This window comes from Camarhynchus parvulus, chromosome 17, assembly GCF_901933205.1.
Source record: "Camarhynchus parvulus chromosome 17, STF_HiC, whole genome shotgun sequence".
Lineage (NCBI taxonomy): Eukaryota > Metazoa > Chordata > Aves > Passeriformes > Thraupidae > Camarhynchus > Camarhynchus parvulus.
In genome coordinates this window covers 4,067,523-4,089,217 of record NC_044587.1, presented here as the reverse complement: position 1 = coordinate 4,089,217, position 21,695 = coordinate 4,067,523, and the positions used below count along the sequence as shown (strand labels likewise).

Here is a 21,695-nt window from a genome sequence, read left to right as displayed (position 1 = left end):
ACATTTACCCACTTTCATTAATGCCACCCCAATTGCTTGGTGACCAGTGAAGTTTCTCTGTCACACTGGAAACTTTCAGAGGCTCACACAGAGCCCAAGCAGGGAGGATGCACCTGCAAAAGGTGATGCACCTGGGCACTGTCATAACTTTGTCAGGGCTCCTGCTTTGTGCTCTCAGGGACAATTTCCCTGTAAAATCAGACATCCTGAGCAAGCCAGGGTGGAGAGTGAGAAGACATCCAAATCAGATGGGGTATGGGAAGCAGTGGGATGGGGTATGAAGCTCACAAAAGGAACCTGAGCCCCACAAGACCCCCATGCATGGTGCACACACATCCATCTACTTTCCCAAACAGGATCTAACTGAGATGCCTCCTCTTTGTCTCTATTTCCTTCCACCTCAGCCACAGGCCACTGGGACGCAGTGAAGGCCAAGGCTTACTCCCATAAAAGGGTCATGCCCTGGGATTTCATGGCCATGAATCTTATCCCCACAAGACCCCCATGCACAATGCACACACATCAGTCTGCTTTCCCAAACAGGATCCAACTGAGATGCCTCCTCTTTCTATTTCCTTCCACCTCAGCCATAGGCCGCTGGGACTCAGTGAAGGCCAAGGCTCACCTCCATAAGAGGGTCATGCCCTGGGACTTCATGGCCATGAACCTGAGCCCCACAAGACCCCCATGAGGTGCACACACATCAATCTGCTTTCCCAAACAGAAGCTAACCGAGATGCCTCCTCTTTGTCTCTATTTCCTTCCAGCCATAGGCCACTGGGACGCAGTGAAGGTCAAGGCCCACCTCGGGGCTTTCATCTGCTCCCAAAGTGTTGCTCTTCTTCCTCGCTGGCCCTGGGGCCGTGAAGGCCCGCCCACCCCCGTAAGAGGGTGATGCCCCGGGATTTCGTGGCCATGGGCCGTGCAGCTGTGGATGAAGGCTGCACCAAAGCCAGGGAGTTTGCTCTGTACTACGGCTACATGGACATCCGCTGCAAGGACAAGGGCATCCTCAGATATGGGCGCAAGGCACCCCCAGGCATGACCTTTGGCAAGCCACCACGGTAAGGGCCCTCCTCAGCATGAAATGATCCCTTCCTACCTGTGGGGGCATTAGTTGTTGTTTTTTTGGGTTTGGATCGATGATATTAGAGACAGCAATTTGTGTTAGGATTTAATTTTAATTATTTATTTTAATTTTATAGTTATTGTTTATTTTATATTTTATAAAATGTTTATTCAGTATTTTATAAATGGTTTATTTTATATTTTATAATTGTTTTTAAATTGTTTGTTATATATTTTATATTTAATTTTTAATATTTAATTTTGTTTATTAATTTTTATTTGTAAATTAGTTTTATTATTGTGAATTTGGCAGCTTTTCATTAGAAGGCACAAAATGGCTAACAATTTTTTGTTACAAGGTTTTTTAAGACTAAATTATCTAATTAAGAACTAACACTTAGATTTTTTTTTTCACTCAATAACTGATTTCAAAGAGTTCGCAATGTGGACTTTTTTGCTTAATTACAAAATGCTACTTAAAGTTACAAAGAAGAAGGAAGAAGCATGAAGAAACTTAGGATGACACTTTGTGCTCTCTATTTTGCTTCTATCTACAACATACTAAAAATTTCAAAACCTAAATTTTTCACTAAGTGATACACCTACCCTACTCTTTATAATTTATTTCACACTTTTGTGGATTCTAGTCTATATTGACATCTAGGAAACTTTTTCTACGAATGAGGGTTAAAGTTAGTGTTCCTTTGGGGGTGAGGGCACCCCAGAGCAGACAGAGAAATATTCCTGGTGCCCTGGGTTTCCACACATACCCTCACACCCACATCCCTCCCCAATCTCAGCTACCACAGACCCAAAAGAGAAGTGTCCTGAACCTGGATGTGCTGAGTCACAGCATCACATCCATGTCTGATGACACTCTGATATATGGTCTCCCCAAACCAGGTCTTATAAGCTCTTGGAGGTTTACATCACCCCCAAGATAGCTCAGCTAGCTTAGAAGGCATAAAATCAGCAGGATGGCTTCTGTGGTAGTGTTGGAAACAGAAAAGTTGTAATAAAAGGCAAAATAACAAAACTCTTTACAGAGAAAAACCAGGCCGGGTGCAAGAGGTTCTTGCTCCTGGTAAAACACCCCACAAAAACGATTTGTTCTCTTCTTTTCCTAGTAAATTGCTCAGGCAGGACTTTTTGGCTTCTGTCCAATTGGATATCCTTAAGTTTGAGGTGAGTCCCCCAGATCCTATGATGTGTCTTTTTACCTAATTGAGGAGAGAAACTTCTGGGCTTATTTCCTTTTTAAGGAGACAAAGGATAGTTTTGTCATTCCATCAACAGGGAGCACATTCCTACAACACTCCTGTCAGATAATCAACTACCTGAATGTAACATACGTGCCACAACACAGCCTCATTTCACCTGTAGTATTATGGGCTTGAAGCCTCTTAAAGATATCTTCAATGCCAACTCTTTAATCTAAAGGAATATGAAGAGCTGTCAGCCAGAAAATTGGCAACCAAGGGTCAGAAAACCAGAGCAACAGCATTTCTACCTGTCTGCACTGGTGGAAATACACTGGTGGAGTTAAAGATCAGTTCAAAGTTCTTTATCCTACTCTCTCCCACTTGGTTCATTGCTCTGCATTGGGCAGAAGTTGGGAATGGAGCAGGACAGAGGCAAAGAAGCTTCTCTCTGCCAGTGCAACTCCAGCACAAACTGGTGCTCAGAGCCTCTCAAAGTCCTGCTACTGCTGGAGCCCAGGGGGGTTTCTTGCTCTGTGCAGGTCTGGACCAGACATTAGGTTTTTATTTTAAGAGCTAGAAAATAATCACTACCAGAAAAATAACAGCTACAAATTCTAGAGAAAAGACGTGATGAACAGCACCGTGTATTTTACATGATAGTAAATGGGCTTTGCATATGCAAATTGAATGGATTTTAAAATGGTATTTAATGACAATTTTCGTAGCAGACATTAACATTAATTGCATCAAAATGAAAATGTAGCATTAGCTTGCTGTTAGCTGCAAATGCCCCAGCTATAAAGCTTTATCTTTATCAGTATCAGACCTCATCCATGTGACAGGGCTGCTCTGCAAATTGCAGGCAAAAGGGCTTTTATGTTGCAAAAGTATCCCCCAATGCAGGCCAAAATCAACATCAATTTTGCTTTATTTCTTCATAAACGGAGGTTAAATGGCTGCCTGTAAGAAGCCCAGGCATCCTTCAAAAGTTTTAAGGAAAATCTGCAGACCCCACAGCGGCAGAAGTAGTGAGAAAGGGCTTTTAATTGAAAGTTATTATTGTACAACTTGCCTTCTCCTTAATAGCTACCTTTTATGCAGACTGATTGTATTTATCCCTTTACTTTAAAAGCACATTGTAGATAAAACCAAATTACTGGGATTATCAAGGAGTTGTTACAGGCATTTCAGTAAAAGTGGGAGTTTAACACACTTTTCCATGACTGGCAAGTTAGAGAGACCAGCTTTGGTGAGCATTCCCAGGACAAGGTGATCCCTGGTCACAGCAAGACCCATCTTCCTAAAAATGACCTGGTTGTCCATGGATTTCACTTGGGTTTGGACTCTAAGCCCTGTTTCACTGGGATCTCAGTGCTGCTGCCTGGGAAGGTGCTCCCAAGTGAGGCATGTGCTTGTCTGGGGGAGTTGTGAAAACAGTGGCAAAAGATCTTTTTGCACAACTCCAAGCACTTCATGTCTTTAAGAAACAACAGATCTCTTCTGCAGGTTTATTAACTTCTTGGGTACAGTGAATTTTTCAGCAAGAACAGCACCTGCCTGTCATCCCCCAGCACTGACAGTGTGGCTGAGGAGGCCAAGGAGCAAAGGTGCTTTCCCATGGCACTGGAAGCAGCTGAGACACCCTGCCTGGTGATGTGGTGCTCTGGGACAGCCCAGAACCCCAGTGCAGACCCTGCCCAGTCTGCAGCTCTCTGCACAGTGGGAACTGCAGCTGATGCCAGCCCACAGCCTCAGGGCTGGGCTGCTCCCCTGGGAACCCAAATAACTCAAATAACCCAAATCACTGTCACAGGAACGTGGCTGGGGTCACTGGGTAATGGGCAGGGGGCTTCTTGAGCCCTGGCAACTCATCTCCAGCCCCTCCTCAGGCCTTGGGCTGTGCTGCTAAAGGCTTCTCTCCCCTGGAGACACCAGGGTCAGGAGCTCTCCCTCGGGTCACAGGCTGGAGCTCTCCTGGATCATCCCAAATGAAACAAGCACCAAAGCTGTGGTTGCTATTAGTGCCTTGTTAATCACTGCCTGGCCCTGCTGCTGCTCTAACTCAGATCTCTTGTGCCTCTGCTTTCTGCTCACGGTGTGTGCAGCGTTTCACCAGGCAGCCTCAGTCACTGCAGCAAGCTCTCTGAAGCTTTGAGGCCTCTTTCCTTTCTTTTCCTGGGATATTTACCTTCAAAGGTCACCCATACCCCTCTATATTCCCCCTGGGCACCTTCCAGGGGAGAGAAGCAGCGCTGCTTTTTGCTGATTTCCCCCCCCATTCTCTCCCTCCCTTTTCCCAGAGTAATGTTTGTTACCAATCACGTGGCCAGCTTTGTTGTGAGAGTCATAAAAAGGACATTTTTCATCTCTCCTTTTTCCTGCTCTCGCTCCCTTCTCTCTCCCAGTAGCAGACAGAGATTTATTCCTTCCCTGATGCCTGTGGCATTTGGAGCTGGGAGGGGTCAGGGGAGGCACTGATGGAACATAACAGATAATGCAGTGGTTCCCCAGGGGCTTGTCCAGCTCCAGAGCCGATCCATCAGCAGGCAGTGCTCGTGCCAAGGTCAGCAGTAACGAGGATGGGGTGGGCTCCCAGCCTCCCCTGTGGGGCATCCTCCAGCCAGGCTCCCCCAGCTCATGCTCTGAGCTCCACAGGAGCTGCCTTGTGCAAGCACACTTTGCAGGAGGGACCCTGAGTGCAGGCACAGGGCTCACAGGCTCAGCTTCACCTCTCCCAGCCCTCCTCCCCACCACACACAGCTCCACAGACTCATCTTCCAAGGAGAATTACCATCTTTGACAGTCCCCTCCAGGAGCTAAACCCCATCCACGTGCTCTGTGCACAGCACATCACAGAGCTGCTGAGGGCTGCTGTCCTCCCAGGTCTTTTCATTCAAAATAACCCCACAGGTGTGTCCAGCCCCATAATCTGCAATAATGACCTTGTTCTACAAGGAAGAGGCTCTGAGTGGGCTGGGCTTTGATGATACTGGAGACCTAAAGGCACAGAGGGTCTGTGAAGACCTCCAGGATCTTCACTGCTGTCACTCCAGCCTGCATCTGGAAACTTCAATAGGTGTCCAGACCTACATTTATCCTCCTGACCACCTTTTCTGGCTGAGCTTCACCGTGCACTGAAATCAGCCAACATTAAAAGATCATTTTTGGAACAAGAAGTAAACACAAGGACGTGGATGCTGTCTACAGCTGGAGTTTAGATGCTATTGATCTGTGCAAGGTCACACAAGGAGTTTGCAGCCAGAACACTCCAGCACACAGTTGGTACCCTGAGCACCAGTTCTGTCCCCAGGAGTGAGCAGGGCAGAGTGCACCCTCAGCATGGACACACTGCCCAGCCCTGCCAGGAGAGAAAAGCTTCCAGCCACCTCTTGGTGAGCATCCCAAACCTGCCTGCTGTGCCCCAGAACCTGTTCCTGGAGAGGAGGAGTGCACAGCCATCCTCTGCCATCCTGTACCTGCTCCAAAGCCTGCATGGCCATAGCCCTGCCTCCCACGGGCTGCCATGCACTTGGCAGTTGGCCTGGAGGTTGGGCTGACCTTGGGTGTGCTGGCAGGATTTCCCTGGCACTCTGTCATCCCCAGGGCTCCTGCTGGGCCCTCCCCACTGCCTGCCTTCTCTTCAACTGTCCCTTTCCTGAATTTTACAGCCCATTTTCCTTCTGTCTTCATCTCCTGCCTCCATTCCACCTCCCATTCTCTAAAATTGCTCTTAGTCCTTTGGCAGCTGTTTTCATCATGTCCCTGCAGCAAACTCACCTCTCCAAAGTGTTTGGTCGCTGCAATCTCTCTTCTTCAAATTGTTACACTTGGCCAAGGGCATCAGTTACCCAGTACCTCCTCTTTAATTGGTATCATTTGCAACCATCCCAATCTTTCACCTTCCCTGAGAAAAGAGATTTCTATGCTCATGCTCTGCTTAGCAAGTGGTCTTTCCACACAAAGTGTCTGTGCTGTTTGCACACAGCCACAACAAAGTTTAGAAAGCTGCTCAAGAGGTGCTGAGGTATAGATTTATTTTTTAGATACTTAAAGAAGATTTCAAGTTGCTAATATTTGGCTGTGGAAAGAAAGCTAATCTAGATGTAGACCAGCTGCAAAGATGTCAAGGAAATAATGTGTTACTGGGAAGAACCCACAAGGAAAAGCTGGACAGGCAATAAAATGGAATGTTACAGCAAGTGTACATCTGACCCATGATCACTGGAAGCCAAAGGGAGTGTAAAGCCACCAAAATCCTAAAGTTTAGGGCAAAAAAAGTTTTACAGGGAAAAAAAAACCCCTGAGGACTAACAAAACAGATTATAAAAATATAACACAGTGAGTGGAATCACTGTCAGGCTCATGGCGACAGAGAAACGCAACCGAGTTAAAAAACACAGGACTCCCATCAGCTCAGATAATTACACATCCTATCCAATTCCACACTGAAAGGTGCCTCTGCCACCATTCTCACACTGCTAAGATAAGAATTTCTATTTCAAGAGTGGTTTTCTTCTCCTGGGAACATTCCAGGCTGGGTGTCAGAGCTCCCAGCCCTGTCCCTGGTGCTGGCGGTGCCTGCAGCACTTGCTGGGGCAGGAGGAGCTGTTACACCCTCCAAAAAACCCTGAGTGCACCATGAAGATACTGGTTCCCCTCCAGAGTGGTGATTTGCTTGCTGAAAGAGTTTCTGGCTGCTTCAGGCTGATGGTTTAAGAGAAAATAAACAGCCAAGTCATGGTTTGGCATAAGGTTCAGGTCCTGCACATCAGCCACAGAGATGGGAAAAGATCTGAAGGACAGATTAAGATCCCTTATTACCAATTGGTTTACACTGAATAGGAAAGTAATTCACTCTCACACACACTGGCTGTTGTCTGTGGGTTTATCTCCATTGATTACAGCCAGCTGAAAAATTTCTTCCAAAGTTTTACCATCTAGAGCTGCTTCTGCCCACAAGTGGACCTTTTTCTTTGCCAACTTTTGCTTTTTCAGACTGTTCAATGAAAACCTGGGTCAGAGGGGAATAATCACAGAATTCTTTCTGTGAAAACAAAGCTTTTCAGCCCTCATCAACATGTTTTCCTTTCAAACAAAGTCATGTTCCCACCCAGCCAGAGAGATTCAAGCATGGGATGGAGGTCAAGGGGAAGACCTCGTGCTTTGATTTCTTGTACTCAGCATTGGAGTGGTTTTTTTCTTGGTTTTTCTCTCTTTGGGATGTTTTGCATTTGTTGATGGCTGCAGACTGAGCACTGTTCACTCTCAGCCATAGATCTGGACCTCCAGGCAGAACACCTGATTTTCTCAGAGGATAACAGCAGATAACAGTAGACAAATGCGTTGAAGATAAACCTAAATTATCTTCAATTAAGTCAGCCAAAGGGCATCTCCAACCATAAAATCAATGCTAGCACACAAATTCCAGCTTGTCAAGCCAGTTATTTAATGGGTAAGAGCTGGCTTGGTGTCTTCACTGCCAGACACAGGTTTCCATATGTGCTTTTAGGACCAGTGCAAGCAAACATCTCACTGGGCCTGGCAGGGAATAGTAAAGCAAATTGGTGCTCTTGTAACCATGTGTACTCCTAAGTACAGCTATGAGCATCTGATAAATCTTTTAAAGTGCATGTTTACAATGGATTTTATTCTTTTTACTGTTCTATACATATGAGCCCTCTGAGCAAAATAACAGATCCTCTGACACTTAGAAGAAGCCACTGCCTCACTGGCTGCCTGCAGTGAAATAATTTATATTGTTATTTCTTCACCCAAATTACAAGGATTGTAAAGAAGCTTCAGAAATTCAGAGTAATCAATGCTTTAGAGGCTCAGATCCCCCTGCTGCCACACGAGTGGAAGACCCACTATTGACACTGAGAGTTTTACCTGCCCAAAGACTGCAAAAAAAATTGGTCCCTGAGTGTTTTCTACCAATTTTTCTCTTGTTATTTTCTTCAATAGTTAATGGAAAGCGAGGACAAGTGGAGATCATTTAAAAATGATCTTTTGGGCCTCTCCATGGGTTTATTGCCAGGACCTATTTAGAGAAGCATAAAGCTGTAAGGGGGCTGTAACTTTACTGTATATTCCACGAGCTGTTTAGGAAAACGAGGAGTTGGACTCACACCCAGCTCATTTTGCCACATCTCCCTCTCCTCACAAACACACCCACACACGTGTGTGCAGGGACTTCCAGCTGCTAATTGAATTCACCCTTATGAAAGCCTTAACAAATTGTAAGTGACCTTTTATACAAATTTCAAAGTCAAGGATTCGGCCGCTAACTGCACATCCCTCTTCTGCCATTCACTGTTATGCAAAACCCACAAACAATTAAAAGAAATAATGAAGAGCCCAGCGGCCCTCTTTCCTAATTAGCTGCAGGAGGCAGTGCTGGGGAGTGTGGTTAAGTGCTTCAATTACCTCGGCCCTCCTCGCAGCCCTTGTTAGAAGAGACAGGTCCAGGGGCCAAAGGGGAACAATTAAGGCGAGGCAGAGCCCGCAGTTTGCAGGGGGATGCCGGGGCCGTGCTGGCTCTCACACAAGAGCCAGAGCTGTAATCATACCCCAGCTTCCTGCTGGGCTACACACAGACAAATTAATGGGAGATAGATTGCTACCTGCAGCCCATCAGTAACCAGGGAGGCAGGAGGCAATACAGCACTGCGAGGGAGCCATAACCTGAGTTTTCCTCTGCTCTCAGCCCCCTTTTAGGGCAGAGGGACCTGAGCACTATTACCTCGCTGCTGCCTACATTGGGGGTACCCCACAGCCCCAAAAAGAATCACAGACCCAGCCTGAGCTTTATTTGCTGAAGTTAATTCCAATGGCAGCTGCCCCATGAGCAGTCCAGAGTTGCTGGAGACCAAACTGTTCCCCAGTAAGAACCAGGTTGGACTCGACCTCGAAGGTCTTTTCCAACCCTAATTCTATAGAAAAGAATGGTTCTTTAAGGGCCATTCTATAAGAAACTGGTTCTCTAAGAAACCAACCTGAGTTGGTGGGAACTGGTTCTGCTGGGAGATTCTATATGGACGCTTCTGTCACAGGACAAATCCTTCCCAGCATGAAGACACAAGTAAAGAATATAAAAGTGGTGCCCCTGTAGCTGTCTCCCCTGGGGACTGAAGGCCCCAAAGACAGATCCCGACTGTGCAGCAAAAGCACATCTTAGGTGGAAGGACAGCAACAAGAACTAAATCCCCCTGTAACCTCATTAACCTTTCAAGGAAGGGTTAAATTTTCAGTGTAGGCAGTGGTGCAGCAGCACAATTTTAATGTCACAGGCATGGACAAATTCCATTCTGTGGTGGATCTGTTGCATGAGCAGCTGTGCAGGGCCAGACCCTGCAGCCTGGAAGCTGCCAGTGGGATTGGAGCAGTGCTCTGGGCAGAGCCCCAAGAGCCACTGCCTGCACCCATCCTCTGCTCCCTGCTCCAGCAGCAGGAAAAGCACTGCCCTGGCTGCAGAACCACACACAAACCCCACGGGCTGAGCTCGGCACTGAAATATTTACGTGCTTTTGAATTATACAGGAAAAAAAAAAGCACTCACAAGTCAAGTTTTTACCCTTTTGCAACAGAACTTAGCAATCAAATTGATTGCACCTTTCAAGCTGGTGTAAACCCCCTTCCTGAGCAAAGTCCTTTGCACCCACTTTAGCCAAGCACCTTTTTTTGCAGCTGATATATAAACCTTTGAAAATAAGTTTGAGGGGAGACTGACAACCTTGAAACCTCAAGAGCAGCATGGCATTGACGGGCACGGCTCCCTGAGCTCAGTATTATGGATAGATTTTAATTTTATTTTAACAAAATAGCTGTCTCCAGTGGAAGAAGCATCAAGAGCTAAATGAGGACCCATCTTGAGCTGAATCACGTTGAACAGACCTCGGCAGTGTCATTGATTTTCTGGGAAGAAAAAAAATGCCTCTGGCTACTAAACCAAATTAGTAGTCACTGATGACCAATTATTTTGCCCCACTGTGAACAGGGAGGCGTACTAAAATTCCAGTTTGTCAGACCCAAGGCTCTCTTCTCAAACGCCTTTCAACAAGCGTGTACCAAAAACCTCTCAGATGGTTCTGATGCCTTCCTGTTTTCGGCAACTTCTCCTTCTCCAAAGTTTTAATGAGCTGCTGCTCTGAGGACAGCCTGCCACAAAGTGAGCCCTTGCCTGCACGCTGGAGCACTATTTGGCATTGGCGCAAATCACAGCTGTCAGGATTTATACACACATACACAAAAAAAGTGTCAGCCTAATGTTTGCAAATTATAATTACCATTTCTCTTGCATGTCCCTGGTGCCTTCATTTTAGATAAATCCCAGCTCTGAGGTATCAGCTGCAAAGCACTGAAGGCTCATATTGAATGGAATAGATTTAACTAGTTTGTAGCTCATTTAAGGCCTACACTGTTTTATTTTAATATTGTTAATACTTTATTATACTTTTTAACACTGTTTTCACAGTAAAATAGCCTATTAGGAAGCTGCAGCTTCTTTTCCAGGGGATGTCTGGCAGACTAGAATTCCACATTGTATAACCAAGTTAGCAGGTGCTTGTCATTTCAGTTGAAAATAGGTCTGTACCCTGACTCTTGAAAGTAAATTAGAGAGATTCTATTAAAGAGACAGGAACTGTTTCAGGGATAATAGTTTTGAAAATGTGCACAGATAAATTTTAAAATATTTAGGAAATGTCAGCATTAGAAGTGGCTCCAACTCTTTGACTATAAAAGGAAGCAGATGAGTATTTTTTTCCGCTACAATTATAAATAATTTGTTACATCCTATCAGAACTTCTTTGCCTTTCCTTTCTGTGGCAGGGTGCTTGTGCCAAAACAAGGAGATCTGAGTTACTGTGAATGAGATGGGTTTTAATGTGCAATAAGCATTTCCAGAGGATGCTTCCCCCGCTCTCCCCGCAGCAGCCGCAGACATCAACAGCAAAACCCTCCCTGTTCAGGAGCCACATCTGGGCAGGGTGACAAAAGGAAAGGGAACACACAAGCCATTGATCCCTGTCCTTAAGTAACACCAGGGCAAAAGGACATTTTCCCAAAGGCCAGCTGCAAGTCAGAGCTGTCACACTGCCAGGCAGCGCCGATATCGGGGCCAAATTCCCCATCCCTCTGCTGAGATCAGGCTTTGACCTACAAAGGGAAAGCCACCTCATTGAGATCTCTGCAGTCACCTTAAAGAGGTGTTCCCTGACGTCCCCTGCTCTTCCTCACTCTCTCAGAGCTTCTCTCAAAGGAGGAAAAGCCAGAGGAAGCCTCAGCCCCAGCAGGGCTTGTGTGGATAACAGAGCACAGGAGTCATTCCCAGTGATTTCAGAGAGGCAGCTCATGTGTGCATGGTTCCAGGCATGATTCTATACTTTGCTGGATCAGGACTTAAATGTGATTAATCACACGGCAGGGAAGGATCTCTGAAGAGCATCAACCCAAATGTGTCCTTTCAAGCATTTACTTACAAGCCAGCTGTGGACTATCAGTCACCAACTGGCTGGTCCACTGGAGATGGTAAAAGTCACCTCCATAGAGATGTGAAAATACATTCAACTTCAAAAAAAAACCCTCAAAATCAATAATCAAAGACTGCACACCAAGGCTTAGTGCTTTCCTGCATCCCTCCCTGCTATTCCTGCACACCAGGAAAGCTCCTGCCTTGGAGAGCAGAGGGACAGCAGCAAAGAAGCAATGCTCACCGTGTGCTGGTGTCAGGAATACCAACATTTACACCACACGACAAGACTGGAGACCCAAACAGATAATAACACACTTTACCACTGGTTTACCACACCTTTTGACCTTTTAAATATTTTGCCCAGCTGTGATCCACCAAAGTGGAAGGGAAGGAGGGGAAAGAAGAGGGGACAAAGGGTAAATGTCAGCGTTGCCTTTGGCACTGGGTGTCTCCAGATAATGGTCTGGAGCAGCAGGGCTGATTTGCAAGCAAAGGCTTGAAAAGCCCTGCAGCATGTGATCTATGAAACAGGAGGCCTGCAGAAGGATGTCTCCTCTGATATGAATGTCCCCTTGGGATGGATATTGCTGGATTGCACATCCAGTATCATTAGAAAACACAACCATAGATTAGGCTGTTTTGAAGCATGTGGTGTGCAATAATTAAGTAATAAAAGTCACCACAGGGGTGAAGGAACAAGAAACAGAAGAGTTACTATTTGCATACAGTCTGCTGGCGCCCTCGGTGATCATCAAGGATTCTCCAGGCTGCTAAAAGCTGGCAGCTGTCAATTCTGGACCCACTCCTGCCATAAACCACAAAGCACCAGCTCACTCTGTGGCATGTGGGCTCTTTGCAGAAACAGGTGGAGCTGGTGGCCCAGAAACAGCCCAGTAGCTCCCCCAAGTCCCCAGTGTCCTGCAGTTGGTCTGCACAGGCAGGAGCCACCCTGGCTCTGCTGTGGGAGCTGCAGCTGAGGGCTCTGCAGGCTACAGGTGGGAGCAGAGCTAGAGGTGAGAGCCCCACAGTCATCAGCTGCTGCCAAGATGGGAAAAATCCCTCCTTAGCAAGGTGTGCAAGGACAAGGACCAATAAAACTTGAGCTTGAGGTCCTTCATCACCTTCAAGTGTTTGCTTCTGGGGGAAAGGAATAGCAGCGGGACCATGGGAATTACTGTTCTGCTGTCCCTGCCACTGCCAGCTCTGCCTCCCATGGTGGCTGATGAAGTATCCTCACTTGCAAGGAGTAAAGCTCAACAATTTCAGGCTGCAGCTTTGCCACAAGCTGGTCAGGTTAATGCCAGCTCAGAGCAGCTGAATGGGACACGGGCCAACAAGCAACTACCTTTTTCTAGAGCCTGGGTCATGTGCAGCTCCTCCCCTCTGCTGTCTCCTCCTTGCTCTCTGAAATCCTCTTTCAAGGGGCAAATACACCTGCCCTGTGCAGCTGAGGCTCCAGACCAGGGCTCAGCATTTCAGCTCCCCTTTCTGCTGCAGACCCTGACCATCTGCACTGGGTCCATTTTTAGCCCTGCTCAGACTGCTTAGGACAGCACTTGCTCCTCTCACCCCATCCATCACTGCACATTTGCAGCCTTTGGTGCACCACACCAGAGAGATTTCTATAGCAAAAGCAGTGCTATTTTAGCAAAACTTGGGACCCAGGGGTTTTTCTCGTGGAGAGAGTCCAGCCAGAGCTGCTCCATTGGGTACCAGCTGGGAGAGGCTCTCCTGAAGCTCTGGCAGGGCCCAAAGCTGAGCTGCAGCCTGTGGTACCCCATGGTTCATCCAGGGCTCAGACAGAGCTGCTGAAACCTGCCCTGTAAAAGGTTTGCAATTCTTCCAGTTCTGGGGAATGCCCTGGTACAGGTTCTCATAGGTGTGTGCAGGCTGTGGTGTGTTCACTGCAAGTGTTTGTGGGTTTGGGGTTTCCTGAGGAGCAGAAATCCTTTCCCTGTGCGAGGCTTTATTCGTGTTCTCACCAGTCACTTTCCAGGAGCAGAGATGTGAACCAGCACTAGGAAGCAAAGATTAAATTGGTGTCTTTTCAATGTTTTCCAGGCCTCCCACTCCCTTTTTTGACATCATGCAACACAGATACAAGGAGCTGTGGATGGAGGAGCAGAGAGCCCGGACTAGAGTCCAGCACATGGTGAAGAAAAAGGTGGGAGTAGTCCAGCAATGCTTTCCCATGATGTGCACAGCATTACTGAGCACAACCCCCACTATCCCACCCCACAAGGCACAAATGGGCTGCTCCCAGCCCTGGGAAGGGCTCTCAGCTGAGAAAACATCCCCCTGATTGCTACAAGGCTGACGAAACTTAACAAAGATGAGCATCCCCCTGCCAGGAGCCCCACAGGCTGTATTTGGACATCAGCTCTGCTCAGGTTACCTGTGACAGTGGCCACAACCAAGGAACAAGCAGCAAATGCTGAAAGGACAGCCCCAGCCCTGAGCCTGGCATGGTCAGGTTGAGGCAGCACCCACAGCAGCTGTTGGAGTGTAAGGCTGTGCTGTTAAACAAACCAACATTGTAATATCATTTAAAAGCAGCCAATGACTGTTTTATTAGTTAATGGCTCAAAGAAGAGTCGGGCTAATATGGTAATGACCAATTTCAATGGGCTTACTGCCATCACAAACTGTGCTTTATAGCTGAAGTGCAGGAATACAGTGTCCTTAATTAGCAGCTATTTTATGAATACACCAGCCTGGGACGTTGGAAAGTGCATCCCTACTTTATCTATTAATGACTGATGTTTTTAATCACTAAGTTGCCTCCATCAAGCTCCCAAAGCCTGCAGCCACCAATTACTGAGTTAAGCAACACAAACCTGTATCCTAGAGCACAGAGCAGACAAATTCTCAGGGTATCCAGGTACCTGCACTGGCTTGTGCTGGGATTATTTAGCACTGTGACCTGCAATTAATCAGGAGAGCCAGGACACCCCACCATGGTGCTGGAGGGGGTGCTGGAGGGGACTTTCCCAGTTAGGGATGAGCCATTGCTGTAGCTCAGGGCACAGTCACCTCCCCGGGATGCTCTATAAAGAGAAACTGAGACCTCACAGCTGCTCATGTGTTTTAACTGTCACTATTGGCTGCATGGCCATGGAAAACTCCCCAGATCATGGAATTGTGATCATCACCCCAAAGCAACTTCTGGCCTCATCCATCCCAGTGTCACTGCATTGCATGACACAGAGCTGATGTGCATGGCTGTGCAGCAGTTTGAGCCCACTCTTGTTCACTTTTGGTTGCAGACAAGAGAAGAGCAGCAGTGTGAGCCCCGTGTTTGTGTTTGCTTGCAGATCGGCGAGGTGCGCGAGAACCGCACCACGTTCCTGCGCACGCACCCGCTGCCCGTGAAGGAGGAATCCTTCTGGCACCTCCGGCGCTTCGAGAAGGTACAGACCCCCCAGAACCCATCCCCTGACCAAAGACAACTTTTCTGGGCCTCCACAAGCACCTGATTGAAATCAGGCACACTCTCTAACCTTGCCCACGTGCCCCCACGACATCCTTAGCACACAATGAAGGAGGTTCTTAACTCAGAGCTCCCCATGAGCCAGACCTTAAGACGGTCCCAAATATGTTCAATCATCAGCCCCTTTTGAACATCAAGGTGGGATATTTTTTTGCCAGCCATGAGCCCTGGAAGAAAGGCAGCAGTTGTCCAGATAATAACATATTTTGTAACTTTTGTGCACTTTCACAAGCTTCCTGAGATGAGAAGCATCTTTTTGTATCTCACTGTGAGTACAGGGTGGCCTTTGCTCTACAAATGCCCTACACAAGCAGGACAGTCACACCTGCATTTTGGTGCCCTGCCATATCATCAGCTCTCACCATAACTAATTCAAACCACACCAGATGTTTCAATAAGCTTTTCCACCTCAGGAATTGAGCTTTCCAGAGAGCTTGCACTCTTGATACCTCTCTAAACTACCCGATTGACAATATTGACCCTGAGACAAAGCAAAGGCTCTGACCAGGTTAGAGATGCCCTTGACACTTCCTTTAATTGATCCAAATAAGAGCCAAGGTGAAGATTTCTTGTTCTAGTGATGGGACCTAAACATCTCCCTGAATTCATCTGTGCAACCTGCTGTGCTCTGGGGTACTTGTTAGAATTCCATTAGCTTTGTTTGTGCTGTAAATTATATGGAAACTTCCCCTGAAGAGCTAGGGGGGATTTTAGGAGAGAAGGGGAAAGAGCCGGACCAGTGGAATGGAAAGGAGACACTAGAAAGTGAAAGCTGAAGCCTTGCAGGGAGTTTACATGGCCAAAATCATATTTGGCATTGATAGATACCACTGCAAAAAGCTCTCAGCTCTCTGTCCTGGCCCTTCTTCTGGTTGGGTTAATTTTTTTGCCATGCTGTTGATTTCTAACCACAGTTTAAACAGCGAAGGAGCCCTGTGATTTCCTGAAGGTAATTTACTTGTACAAGTTGGAGAGTTTTGCCCAAGAAATGTGCTTTGCACCACCTTGATGTATTCCTCTCCTGTCCTGTCTAAGAGTGCCCCATTAGCATATGTCAGTAATCATTTATCCCCACTGCCTGTCAGCTCGGAGCTGCTGCTGCGCGGGAACATGACCGATCGCTGTTAAACAGATTGTGAGAGTCACACGAGATCCTGGGGCAAGCCTCCTCTTTAGAGCTCCTCTCACCCCAGACCTTTCCATCACTGTTCATTTTTCAGCCTGGGTTTTGCTCTCTGCTTTCCCTTTTGTTTCATCCATGGCTGTGCTTGGGTTCCTGCCCCAGCCACGGCTCTCAAACCTTCAAATCCTTCCTTCTTCTCGTTCTCCTTGTTTCTTCTTCTCCCTTTCCCTTCCTTCTCAGAAGCAGCATCCAGCTCATATTGCACAGCCTCTGCAGATTTTCCACACTCCTCCTTTCTCATTGCATTACCCTGGAAGGTTTGCCTTTCCCCAGTTACAGATCTAACAGGCACAGCCCACATTAGAACTTGGATCAAGGAATTTGTTACTCACTTGACCTTCAGTGCATGGTTTCCTCCATGGGAAAATAACTCCTCTTGAACATCCATAAATGTTTACCCAGTTAAAAGCAGTAACAACCTGGAGGAAGTTAAGGGTTCCCAAAGACATCTGGTGGTCTCCAAACTGTTCTTTAACTACTCCTCCAAAGGAAGGTTCTACAGAGGTGGTGGAATGGTTTTGAAAGCCAGACTGACCTAACCCAGGGACTCCAGGAGTCAATGTCAGTCCCTCCTTTACTGAGGTGATAAATGACCAGAACACTGCCTCTAATCCATGTAAAAACTTCATCCTACTGTGCAAGAAGAATGTGAAAAGCAACCACAAAAATATCACCTCACACAAAGCTTGTTAGCAGACTCCATCTGCCTATTCCTACCAGCCTCTGGTGGCTCTGTCCTGCTCTGACCAGTACAGAAGATGCTCATGACTTGGGAAATACTCCTGACCCTGGACAAGAATATTCAGAGACTCCATTGCCTGACCACAGCCTCACTTTAAACTTTATTTCCATGTGGTCCAAGGCAGGTGTGAGGTGCAGGAGTGTGATATTCTCAAGCCACTCATCCTTCTGGTCACTCAGTCACCTCATCATCTGGAATAAGACCTTTCAGTCTGGCCTGGTCTGGGTCTGAGGGGAGCAACACCCAGCCACTGAAATAGTTATAATCCAAAACAGGGGCAGCAGGAAGGTGAAATTTTGTTCCTTTAGGCCCATAAAAATCATCAGGAAGCATTATTTTTATTCCCATCGTGACCTCTTACAGAGAGCTGCAGAAACTGGGCATGGATATCTCTGCTGGCTCTTAAACTGGGCTTTCCATTCAGTCCCTGGCACCATGAAATCTTGCCCAAGAAGTGGAAGAGAAGAAAACAAAGGAGCTTTTCCCTCCCCGCTAATTGCCTCCGCTTGCTCCCTGCATTGCCAGAGCTGCATGACATTACACAGTCATTCAGTCAGTAAAATATGGACAAATTGACTATATTTTCATTTGGATTTAGGTTTCAGCCCCACTGCCCACACTGTTAAGCTAACTGGGTGATTTACAGGCTCTCCCACATCGGGTGCTCCTGCTTGATATGGCCTGTGGTCTCCTGGGCCCCCCAGCTCACAAAGGCAAGCAGGTCACAGGGAGCCAGTCCTGTCCTGATGGGCAATTCGTTAGGGAAGGTTGCTGCATTGAAATGTTTTTATTTTTTTTAACTAAACCAAGCAGATGTTAACTCCTTACTCATCTCAGCAAGATGCTTCTACTGCCCTCCTCTTCCACAGCCACCCCCTAAAGCAAACAGCCTCTGCCATTACACAATTCCAGGGCTCAAGTTTTGCCAGCATGGCTGGGACTGTGCACCAAAATTTAATTTATTTGTAGATGTGGGACTACCCTCCCTGGGGACTGTACTCTCAGGCACCCAGCATGGACATAAATCATGGAATAGTTTGAGTTGGAAATGGACCTTGAAAATAATTTTGTTCAAACCCCCCTGCCATGAGCAGGAACATCTTCCACTGGACCAGGCTGGTCCATCCAGCCTGGCCTGGAACACTTCCAAGGATGGGGCAGCCACAACTTCTCTGGGCAACCTGTTTCAATACCTCACCACCCTCACAGGGAAAAAAAAATTCTAGTATCTAATCTAAACCTACTTTCTTCCAATTTGAACCCATTCTTCCTTGTCCTGTCACTCCAGGTTCTTATAAATAGTCTTGCCCCATCTTTCCTGTAAGTTCCCTTCAGGTCACCCCAAGACCTTCTCTGTTCCAGACTGAACAATCCCAATTCTCTCAGCCTTCTGTCCCCCACATTTGTCCTGTCCCTGTGCCACTCCTCACTTGCTGGCTCAGCCAAACTCTGCAAAGGACATTGCTGCCCAAATGCAGCATCTCCACCAGTGTCAGGCCGGGCTGAGGCTCCAGCCACATCCACCTGAGGATTTGAAGGTCACTATCCAAACCAGTAAGTCAACGTTGGCCACCCCTAATATATTTCCAGGGCTCTATCAAATCAAGAAGGATTCAGGCAGCAACAAAGCAGCGACACAGGACAGAATTCACCAAAGTGTCAAAACAGCTCCGTGCACCTCCTGTCACTGACACACACCGGGGTTCTTCCTTTGCTCATTAGAGAATCCCAGCTCACACAGACACTCAGGTGGCTTGTTTACTTGACCAAGCAAGGGGAAGGAAAGGAAATGCAGCAACTTTGGACAAGACTTTTGTCACCGCTCTCTGCCTCCCCGAGCAGATGAAACGCGCGGCGCGGGTGCGCGATATGAATAAGCGATAAGCAATTGACGAGCAAGTGTTCGGGTACCTTGGCAAAAGACTTAATTTGCAACCTGGCACAAAATCAAAGGCTCTGTCAACGGCTGAGCGGCTCTCCTGCGTACGCCTTGCATTACCTGGGAAAGCTCTGTCAGGTAAATTTCCACTGAAAGTAATTAGAGGAATCCCCACTGTATAAAGTTTGCAGCAAAAAATTCTGGGCTCCCGGAATTTGATTCTCACCAGGGATCCGATACCTGCTCACAGCCTGATCCTTCGTCAGAATTAACGGCTGAGGTTTAACACGTACACACAAAAATGTTCTGCATTTTTTTTTAATGCCTTACCTCTATTTTTGTCTATGGAACTGAACTGACAAGCACAGCTCATGTAATCTTGCAGCTGTTGTCTTGTCAGAAAAGCCAAAGATTCTGCTTAAATAACCTGGGCTTGATACACACAGCACACAGGGCTGGCTGTTCAGGTGCAGCATTGGTCCTCCTGGGTTTGAGGGCAGAAAAACTTCTGGGACTTCGAGCACTATAAAACTCCTCTCCTGGGGCCTAAACAGTGCTTAAATAATAAAGCAATGAGTTCAAGAGCTTCCTGTCACCACACTGCCAGATCAATCCTCCCTTCAGCTGGGACTTGGGCTGACCAAAAAGAATTAAAATCAGTGTCAGCTGATGGTTGTTCAGTGGCCCAAGTGACATGAGCTGGTGGCTCCCAGCCCTGCAGTAACAATCCAAAGCAGCATCACTGGCCTGTGGCAGGCACAATGCAAACAGAGACCACAACACCCTGCAGGGCTCCAAACAGGCAGCCCAGCTGCCCTGGGCATGATCCCTGCACGTCTCCTCTGGGCCCACAGCCACTCCATGGCTAACTGCAGGCTCTGGCCCCTGTCAGCACCACTACATCTCTTTGCAGATTCTGGAGGTTTTCTTGTTTTGCCTCCACAGTCAAAGATTCCAGCAATACAAGTGCTCAAATCACAGCAAAGCATTTTCATGATCCAGGTTTCCCCACTATCCCTTGTGCCCTGACACCTAACCTCTCATGCCGCCCAATGCTGCCCTCTGTCACAGAATATTTTGGCTTGGAAGGAATATTTAAGGGCCATCTAGTCCTGTTCCCCTGCAGTGAACAAGGTCATCCTCAACCAGATTGTGTTTCTCAGAGCCCTCATCCAACCAGACCTTGACTGTTTCCACAGATGGAGCATCCACCACCTCTCTGGGCAACACCTCCAAGTATTTCAACACCCTCATTGTAAAAAACTTCTTATATCTTATCTCAATTGACCCTCTCTTTGTAAAAACCATTACCTGCCATGCCAGCACTTCCCTCAGAGACAGAGTGACCATCACTCCTGTGCCCTTTCCATTGCTCTGGAACATCTCCTGATTAACAGAGGAAAACAGCACCCTCCTGTGCAGCTGTACAGCCTAGATCATCTCCAGGGCAGGCTCCACCTACAACCAAGCCCCAGTAGCCAAAGGCAGCACCAGGAACAGTTGGCAGCCAACTCCCATTGCTCTTCTGGAGATTTTTACCCACGAAGAAAGAGATTTTGGGTGCTCACAGCTTGTAGCAGGGTGAATCCACAGACACTGTGTTGGGTCATGGGTGAGGACCTGCCATTGCACAACTCCATGGAAATGCTTTTTAAATGGATGTGGGATTTCATTCGTGGCCCTCTTCTGACTTCTGCAGAAATGCTATTTATCAAGATAACTTTAAGTAAAACTCTTGCCTGGCATGAAAAGGGTCAGGATTCAGATGTCAAGCATATGAGGTCAGTGTGAAAGCTGCCAGCTCTGGTCTGACCCTGAAACATCTGCCAGGGAGGTGGGGGGCACACTCCAGGTTACAGCTCCAGTGCATTAATTCTTCTTTCCTCATGCTGTTGCCCAGACCAAATGACCAGTGAATCCCAGCAAATATCTGAGGCCATTTATTTGCAGGAAGGGAAAAAATAAAACCCAAATCTCTATAGGACATTAAATACAGCAGCCCAAAATCACCAAGCACTGTTTGAAACCTTCCTGGGCTTGAAGCAAATAAAGATCATTTAGCCCAGGCTCCCTTGTCCTGCATTTCCCTCTGTTCTTAGAAAGGTGGGGAGAGAAAAATCAACCCCATTCGTTAAGCCAGTTAAGCACGCTCCTGGCAGGAAAAAGCCACATTATTTGTAACCCTAATAATCCAACATTCACCTCTGAGCACAGCTCATCTTGGACAGAATAACGTCTGTTTTAAAAGTACCTGCCTCTCTCTAACTTGTCATGGCATTTGTTGACAACCCTATTGAAAGCCGCTCTGGATGCGGCTGTGAAGGATCTTTCGGCACCTCTTTCTCTTTCCTAGACAGTTTTTGAAAGGGAGGGGAGAAAAAGAAAAAAGCCATCAATACAGGGGGAAAAAGGCATCAGCAGCCAACATCGGCTGATGAAGCGCCTCACCTGGGCCCCCAGCACACCGCCTCCAATTAAATCAAAATGGTTTGTTTTTAATGGTCTTTTACACTGACAAGTGGGCTATCATTCCAGGCCTAGAGAGCTGTCAGGGAGCCGAGGCAAATCCTCCGTTGATAATGCCCAATGCTTCCAATTAGGAGCCGGGGCCGCTGCTGGCGCACTAACGATTCCCCAGCCTCCCCCAAGGCCCCTTCGG

The 21,695-nt window shown here is 47.2% G+C and overlaps 1 protein-coding gene across 1 annotated transcript in view; it reads left to right on the top strand.

Annotated features, from left to right (window-relative positions):
• CFAP77 (cilia and flagella associated protein 77) overlaps positions 1-21,695 on the top strand; it is a 57,460-nt gene that overhangs the window by 32,675 nt on the left and 3,090 nt on the right. Inside the window, exons 3-6 of the mRNA XM_030961671.1 lie at positions 588-637; positions 889-1,064; positions 13,804-13,906; positions 15,057-15,152. Of these exons, the coding sequence (XP_030817531.1) occupies positions 588-637; positions 889-1,064; positions 13,804-13,906; positions 15,057-15,152 (425 nt within the window). The remainder of the gene's footprint in view (positions 1-587; positions 638-888; positions 1,065-13,803; positions 13,907-15,056; positions 15,153-21,695) is intronic.